Raw genomic sequence first — 9,156 nt, 5'->3', positions numbered from 1 at the left:
CCACATACTTCCTTTGTTTCTTCCTCTTTTCCATCCTCGTTGAAGATGAATCACGTATTAAAGTTTCCCAAACTTTGTAGGCTTATAAATAAACAAGTACGCTAAAAACAAAGGTACTCATATTAACAACTATACATTGTCCTAGTCTAAATAGGTAATTAAATCTAAGTTTTAGTGCGAACAACCATCAAAAATAATTCATGGAGCGATATTGTTGATCATCTGTAGCAATGACTTTTTGGTGCTAAAGCCACAACATTTGAAAAAATAGTCAAATTAGGGATGTAAACAAGTCGAGTCGAACCGAATAGTGCTAAGCTCGAAGCTTGATTTGCCTAAAATACTACTGATATTATCACCTCGAGCCTAAATTTGCAGTTCAGACTCAACTCATGTAATACTTGATATTATCGAGCTCAGTTTGACTCGACTAAAAAAAACTTAAAATCATCAAATTTTAAAAACATTTCATATGCTTTTACATTGTTCAAAATAATAAAAAATTTACAATAAACCATCTAATGTCAATATAACATTAACCATCTATGCCATTGCATTTTATATATATCCAAAATACCAAAAAGAAACATTCTCAAACAGTTTTGAAATGCAATTTAAGTTCTTATTCCTTAACCGATGCCTAAAAATTAAAAGTGTTGAAATGTTTTAGTAATTTAAAAATATATAAAAGGTAAAAATGTAAGTTTATAAATACTAGATTAAGCTCATTAGCTGAATGAGTCGAGTATTTTACTACTCAAGTTCGGCTTGATAAGGTACTCGAGTAGCTCGAGCTCTAGCTCGATTAAAGTTGAGTCGATTTTGAGTTTTTCCGAGTCAGACTCGAGTTATTCTTGAGATGTCTCGTCTCATTTACATCCCTAAGTTAAATATGAAGATTTTAGCATTAGCATATTTTTATCACGATTAACAATTTCATTTGCTAAGAACAAAAATCTTCACATTATGACTTTCTTCTTTTTCTAATTTTAATAAAAAAAAATAGAAAATTATACAGAAAAAAAATGCAACAAAATACCGCTTTTAACCTCCTTCTTACAACAAAAAAACCCGAATTTCACAATAAATAAATAAATAAATAAATACAAAAGCTGTGATTTTGAGGTCAAATTAGAAAGAAAAAAAAACTGTTAAATTAGGCGGTTCTAATGAAAAAAATAGTCTTATCATAAGAGGTTGTAGTGTGAAATGTTTTAAAAATATGTCGACTTTAATGAAAAAAGTAAATTATACTGGTTAAATTATGAAAATGACGAAACATAATGACTTTTACATATATTTCTATAAACATTTTTATAGAAAATATAATTTGTTTTAAAAAAAAGCAACACTACAACACCCCCCTTTATTAGTCAACTAATAATTAGAATTAGGGTTTTCTTTTAAACATATTTGCTTATCATGCCTCTTACAAAAAGGGTACCCTTAACATAAGGAAAAACAAAATGAAAATGTGAAAGATTTCATTGCCATTCATGGATGGATAGAAAAGAGCCATATGGTTTTGGCTACTTCAATTATTAGGGAGCACCCAAATGGTTAAATATCTTATAGAAACCATTGCATTACAAAAATCTAAAAGTTATTTGAAAGAGCCCATAAGAGGATAGATTATCTGAATGATAAAGATCAGGGGGTGTTTTTGCTAATTTCAAAAGAGGTTGCATCTATGTTCATAATGTGATTTCTTGTAATGTGGTAAAATTTAATCAACTAAACTTCGTTGTGTGAATTTCCATAAACCCTAATTATAATCCATCATCAATTGCAACCCCCAGATCAGTGAAAAAGTTCAAATTGGTAAAATTAACGACGCAAACTTGTATTTAATCGCATGTTAGTTTAAGAATTTTAATCTGAATCATGGACTGATATGCTCACTGCATATGCAGAAAACGGACGGATTAATAGGGCTCATAAAGTGTTTGGTGAAATGCGTCAACTAAATGTTGCTGTTTAGAATGCCATGATTACATGTCATATACGTAAGAACTAACAAGAACGGAATTGATTAAGCGTGTGAATAGTTTTCTAAATCACTCGAGAAAAATGTAGTTTTCTACTTAATTGTGTGGGAAAGGAAGACACAGAGATTCTGAATGTTTCTTACATTTTCCTGATTAGGAGCGACCACCGCATCCTCCACCTAAATGCCTCCGCCACCGCATCCTCCTCCTCCACAGCCTCCACCATGATGACCACATCCATCGCCAGCACTAGCGTTGAAAAGTACAGCGGCTGTAGCAGCAGAAAATACAGCTCCACCATCGGAAGTAGTGGTTGTACCTATTTCACGGCGTCGAGCAGTCCGAAGTGGTGGAATTGTGCTTTTCTCTTTCCAATCACTTGAATTACAGAGACAATAGAGACAACACAAGACGATAGCTGCTGCAACAACTGAAACGCAAACTATGAGAACGATATCGTATGTCTCCATCTTTTTCTGAAGTCTGAAAAAACTATTTCGTTTCTTATCGTATTTATAGTATACTCTAAGGTTGTAATGAAGTTTATTTGGATTTTGGAAGAAGAGAAGGGGAAATGAAGAGAACTTCTCAGAAAATTATAACTTCAGATGTTCTTCGATTCAGAATGTCTTTAAAGTTTAAGAGGTACAATTCTTACTTCATCACGTACAAGTTGTAGATGCATCTGTTAAACATAAAATTAACATCACAACTTATGTGATAGTTATAATTGAGTTTACAAATTAATTGAAGTGAGTCGAATCCAAGATGGATCAAAAATGGATAAGAAAACTTAAAACTTAAAGCTGATGGTTACGTTTAAAGTCATTTTCGTACTTTTAAATGATTAATAAATTATTATTTTATTATAATCATGAATTCCTAAACAGATTAGATAAAGCTAAATTACAAAACCTGCATACGTTTATAATTTTTTAAAAGAAAGCATAACAATATAAAAATGCAAACGGTATTTGAAAAAACATTAAAGAGGATAAGTTAGCTAAATAAGAATAAAGAGGGGGTATTTTTGCCAACTTCAAAAGCTAAAGGTGACAAATGAATCTCACCAAGAATCAAAGGGGTGGGGGGATAAACGAACTACAATGGCTAAAACGGGAGTCAATGTTCACTGTTAGAGACACATTTGACCCCTCTTTCTTTCTCATGGACTGCCATCCGCCATGTTAGCAAAACGAGGTTACATCCATGTTCACCATCTGATTTTTCGTAATGTGATAAAATTTAATCACTCAACTTCGCTGTCATCAATTTCCGTAAACCCTAATTATAGTCCAAGCAAATCCATCGTCTATTGCAACTCCAAGATCAGTGAAAATGGTCGAATCGGTAATATTAACGAGGCAGAACTTATATTTAATCGCATGCCAGTCAAGAGTGTCGTGTCATGGACTGCTATGCTCACTGCATATGCGGAGAATGGACAGATCAATAAGGCTCGTAAAGTGTTCGATGAAATGCCTCAACGAAATGTTGCTACTTGGAATGCGATGATTACAGCCTATATGCGTAACAAGAACGGGATTGATAAAGCATGTGAATTGTTTTCGAAATCCCCCGAGAAAAATGCAGTTTCCTATGTTTCAATGATCACAGGTTATGTTCGTGCAGGAAGGTTGGAAGATGCAGAGAAGTTGTACTATAGTATGCCAATAGAGTGGCGGGATCCTTTCTGTTCAAACGCCTTGATGAATGGGTATTTGAAGAACGGGAAACTTGAAGTGGCTGTTGAAATTTACAATGGAATGGTGGAGAAGAACGTTGTTTCTTCAAGCTCAATGGTTGATGGATACTGCAAATTAGGGGAAATCAAGAAAGCAAAAGAGTTGTTTGATGCAATTCCAGATAAAAATGTTATTACTTATACTGCAATGATCGATGGTTATATGAAAAACACTGATTTTGAAGAAGGGTTTTCGTTATTCCTACAAATGAGACATGAAAATGGTATAAAACTTGTTTCCAACACATTAACTGTAGTATTTGAAGGCTGTGGAAGATTCGATAGATATAAAGAAGGGCTTCAAGTACATGCTTTAGTGATGCTTATGGGATTCAACTTTGATACTTTCTTAGGAAATTCCACCATCACAATGTACTCTAGATTCGGTGATTCAGATTCAGCTCTTAAGCTGTTCAACATAATGGAGACAAAAGACACAGTTTCATGGAACTCTTTAATCAGTGGTTACATTCAATCTGAAAACCTCAACGAGGCTTATAAACATTTCAAAATGATGCCACAAAAGGATGTATATTCTTGGACAACAATGATAACTGGATTAAGTAGCAAAGGGCATACAGAAAAGTCAGTTGAGTTGTTCAAAATGATGCCACATTCACAGAAAGATGATATTACATGGACTGCTCTTATATCAGGATTTGTGAGCAACCAAGAACATGAGGAATCAATCCGTTGGTTTGTTCAGATGCTTCACACACAAATCAAACCTAATCCTCTTACATTCAGCAGTGTTCTTAGCTCTTCAGCTTCTTTAGCAACACTAAATCAAGGACTACAAATCCATAGTCTTGTAGTTAAAACAGGTATGGAATCCGACTTATCTGTTCAAAATTCACTGGTGTCATTTTATGCAAAATGTGGATGTGTAGATGACGCCTACAATACATTCCATTCCATTACTACTCCAAATGTTGTTTCTTATAACTCTATGATCAATGGATTTGCACAAAACGGATATGGGGAAAAGGCGATTTCTTTATTCAAGGAAATGGAAGAAAAAAACATGGAGCCGAATGATGTTACATTTCTTGGTGTTCTTTCTGCTTGTACTCATGTTGGATTGGTTGAAAAAGGTCAAGGATATTTTAACTCGATGAAATGTTTATATAAAATTGAACCAAATCCAGATCACTATGCATGCATGGTTGATCTTTTGGGTAGAGCTGGATTTGTAGATGAAGCGTTCGATTTTATAAATTCAATGCCTTTTGAGCCTCATTCTGGGGTTTGGGGTGCACTTCTTGGAGCAAGTAGGAGTCATTTTCGTTTAGATGTTGCAGAAATTGCAGCTCAACATATCTATGAATTGGAGCCTGATAATGCTACACCTTATGTGGTGTTATCTGATATATACTTGGTTTCTAGGAAGAAAGAAGATGAGGAATTAGTGAGAAGAATGAAAAGATTGAAAGGTATTAAAAAGAGTCCTGGTTGCAGTTGGATCACAGTAAAAGATGATGTTCATTTGTTTTTGTCTGGAGATTTTTCTCATATGAAGTTCAAAGAGATTAAAAGCACCCTTTGGACACTTGTAAAAAACCATAGTAAATGTGATTCTTGTTTCTTTTAAGTTTTAATCATCCTCTGTTTTTAAATTTTTATTTCATCATTGTTATATATTTTCATTTACATTACTAGAATATAGTACAACAAAGAAAGAAAAAACACAATTCACACAAGTTCAGAATCAGAACCATTCTAATCAGCCTCCACAACCGCCACCACCACACCCACCACCGCCACATCCTCCACCATCCCCACAACCACCGCCACCACTGGCACTAACAATTACAGCGGCTGTAGCTACAGAGGCTGCAGCTCCGGCGAGAATAACTACTCCGGCATCTTTTTTAGTGGCGGTGGTGGTGGTGGTGGTTTTACCCCGGATTGGTGGAACTGGAAGTTTGGTTTTGGTTTTCCTATGACTAAACTTACATAGAAAACACAAGAGAATCGCTATTGCAGTAACTGAAGCACAGACTATGAGAACAATAGCATATGTTTTCATTTTTTTCTAAGTTGATGAGAATAAACTGTTGGGTTGGTGCCCCTTTTTATAGCATTAGGTTGTTTAAAACATTCATTATATTTGTGAAAATTACAAAAAAAGGACTTTTTCAAAGAAGTGGAAATGAAATAGAAATTATACGGAAATTGAATTAATTTGAGGAATTAGTTATTGTCAACTATGCTAAATTTCACGGAAGTTTAATTAGAAAGACTTTTGTCAACTATGCTACGTTCATAATAGTAACTGTGGCATATATTTCTAGTTCTAACTATCTATCTTTGAAAATCGTGCTCAATATCATGATATGCTAGCCAAATGGATTGATATAAATTCAACAAACAAAACTCCCCAAATTACCTGGTTGAAAAAAGTACCATAAATTGAAAAATAAAGAAATAAAGATATAATGGAACCATAAATCAAACTAATCTAATTGGAAAATGTTGGATTCAACATACGAGAATATTCACAGCTAAAGAGATTCTTCATATGGCCATGCCTATTGTCAAGCACTTAAGATGCTTGTGAATCAGTTGTCCAATGTTGAGTCACCGGTTTCTCAAAATGTTATTATCGTTGTTTATTGTTGATAGTCGCATTGTCAGTGGTCGCATCCGTCTTGTGTTGGTGATTGATGATTATATAACAATTAAAATCATACGCAACAGAAGCAACCACAACAGTTTGTTTATTTATTTTCATTATCCCCAAACAATAGATCCAATTAGAACAAACATATATCAACAATAGATAACTATACGTTGTTAGAAATACTACCTCAATAATCGTCAATTTTTCGTAGCAACTATGATACATAAAAGCAAATGATACACGAGATTAGAACTGAAAAAGACTAAACCACTACTAGACTGAATATTTACATGTTTTTAATGTTCTATTTTCACATTATTATCCCCCAACAAGCTCAACGGCGGATTACCTTATAGCTTGGAACGAAGAAAGGAAACTCGAGCTTTTCCCAATGGTTTCGTGAAAATATCTACCAATCGATCCACATAAGAGACATATCAAATCTTCAAGTTGACCAGAATCTACGTGTTGACGAATGTGTTTAGAACGTGTACCGATGACTGGATTCTTGGTCATCAGCATTGTCACATAACAAAAGTGGAGGGCTGCTAATCAGAACTTGAAAATCAGTAATTAATTGTTTTATCCACATTAATTCAGTTGCAGTGTTACTGTAGGCTAAGGAACGATACTTAGCTTCAGCAACAACTTTTTGTTTCGAGATGTCCAACTAATGAGTTTGGAGCCATGAAAGATAGCAAAACCATATTGAGATTGGCTGTCATCAGGATCGGAATTCCATCGATAATCAGAAAAGGCAGGAAGAGCTTTGGCAGTAGTTGGTTTGAAATGTAGACAATGATCTAGAGTGACGTTGAGATAGCATATAATGCGCCAGCGACGACCGGTTGGAGAATGCATAAATTGACAAACACGGTTAACTGAGTACGCAATATTTGAGCATATTGAAGCGACTCAACAACATGTCGATACAATTAATGTCCGATCTGTAAAGGATCATCGGTTCTATGGATCAGTAGGAGTGGATATGGGTTATGCCATAGACATGTTGTCGCGGGCAAGAACATCTTGAATGTAGGCCTTCTATGCATGAGAGAATAAGACTGTTGGCATGTCGATGGATTTGTAGGCCGAGGAAAAAGTACAAGTTTCCAAGATCTTTTAGTGAAAACATTCAAATTAAAATAGATTGTTAAAGATGAACCTCGTTGGTACCCGTAACAATTAAACCATCTCTATACACAAGTACATAGATGGTTGAGGATGGAGAAATGTGAACCAACAAGGAAGTGTCAGACTAGCAAGCACAAAGTCATGGTTGACCAAGTAGTGTTTGAGTTTGGTAAACCAAGCTCTTGGTGGTTGTTTAAGTCTATAGAGTGCTTTGTTAAGTCGACACACCTGTTGAGGTTTTGTAAGATCTTCAAACCTCTAGGTTGTTTCATATATACTTCTTTCGATAAATCACCATTAAGAAATGCGTTATTGATGTTGAGTTGTCGAATATGCCTTCTGTGAGAGAGCGCAATGGAGATAACCAAACCAAACAAATTGTGGTTGGGTTGATAACCGGGCTGAATGTTTCAAAGAAATCAACACTAGCTTCTTGACTAAATTCTTGGGAAACCAACCTAGCTTTGTGTCTTTCGATGGAACCATATGAGCGTCTTTTTATCCTGAAAATCCATTTACAACCAAAAACATTAGTGTTAGTGGGACAAGATACGAGAAACCACGTGTTATTTTTCATGATAGCATCATATTTTGCTTTCATCACATTTTGCCAACATGTGTGCTTAAGGGCTTGGGAAAATGTATGTGGTTCAATATTCAGTTTGTTGGAAAGGGTAGCGGTGAAGGTTTTTGTTTTAAGAGAGTTTGTATGGGATTGAGTAACCATGGAGTGTTGGTTTTTCTCCGATGCTCGATAATGAAAGGGTATAGAGGGGTTTTGTTTTGCAGGGGAACTAACAGTGGATTGTTGATAGTGAGGACCCGAAGAGGGGGTGTAACCCCTTTATTTCTGTTTCGTGGTTATATATATATATATATATATATATATATATATATATATATATATATATATATATATATATATATATATATATACTAGGTTAAAACCCGTGGAACCGACGGGTGTTAATTTTAAATAGAATTAAAAAATTGATTATGTAATAAAATAATATTTCATTAATCTGATCTTACCACTCTATAATCTTGTATTCTATAAATTTTCAATTTTTTATAGAAAACACATAAATGAAACTTTTTCATTTCTTCTTACCATAAAAACAACTTTCATGAAACAAACAAAATGTTTAAATGAACAAATAGAACATGAAATAAAGAAAATGTGAATTCCAGATGAACAAATACAATCAAACACATTCAAAGACAACATTAAGTCAACAATTGGAAAAAATAAAAATAAAAAATGCTCTCAATTTACACAAGAACAGGTCACCCTGAAATTTGTATGGGTGTTGTATCTTTGCAAAGACAGTTTCCCATAGCTTGAGCACACCACCAGCAACTACTGTAACAATAATGAGTAAATTCAAAATAGCAAGGATTCGAATCAATAAAAAAATTCCAGTCAGTTCTTTTTTATTAACAATTTACCGAAAATACCCCTTAGATCTTTTGGTAGAATAAAGGTTGCAAATGCCCTGAATCCAATTGCAATTGATTCGAAAACCACATAGGCATTGAAACTTCATTTGCTATCACAGAAAACAAAAAAAGCATATAGTAGTAATAATCCAGAAAAAGGACCAAAGTACCCTCAGAACTTATTATTGCACCAGACGATCCAGACTCAAAAGACTTCAAATCCAATC

General features: G+C 34.3%; 1 protein-coding gene across 1 annotated transcript; it reads left to right on the top strand.

The window, feature by feature from the left end:
• Window positions 1-3,088: 3,088 nt before the first annotated feature.
• LOC145054292 (Tetratricopeptide repeat (TPR)-like superfamily protein) lies at window positions 3,089-5,348 on the top strand. The gene has a single exon (XM_079002452.1). It carries the CDS (start codon window positions 3,173-3,175, stop codon window positions 5,321-5,323), a length of 2,151 nt encoding a protein of 716 aa, XP_078858578.1. The 5' UTR covers window positions 3,089-3,172; the 3' UTR covers window positions 5,324-5,348.
• The last annotated feature ends 3,808 nt before the right edge of the window (window positions 5,349-9,156 follow it).

Source organism: Lactuca serriola, chromosome 5 (genome assembly GCF_051521515.1).
Source record: "Lactuca serriola cultivar US96UC23 chromosome 5, Lser_US96UC23_V15, whole genome shotgun sequence".
Taxonomy (NCBI): Eukaryota; Viridiplantae; Streptophyta; class Magnoliopsida; order Asterales; family Asteraceae; genus Lactuca; species Lactuca serriola.
This window is presented reverse-complemented; position numbering and strand designations above follow the sequence as displayed.

Bases quoted from the DNA above. Each gene is read 5' to 3' on its own strand.
- LOC145054292 (XM_079002452.1), top strand. From the start codon at position 3,173: ATGTTAGCAAAACGAGGTTACATCCATGTTCACCATCTGATTTTTCGT.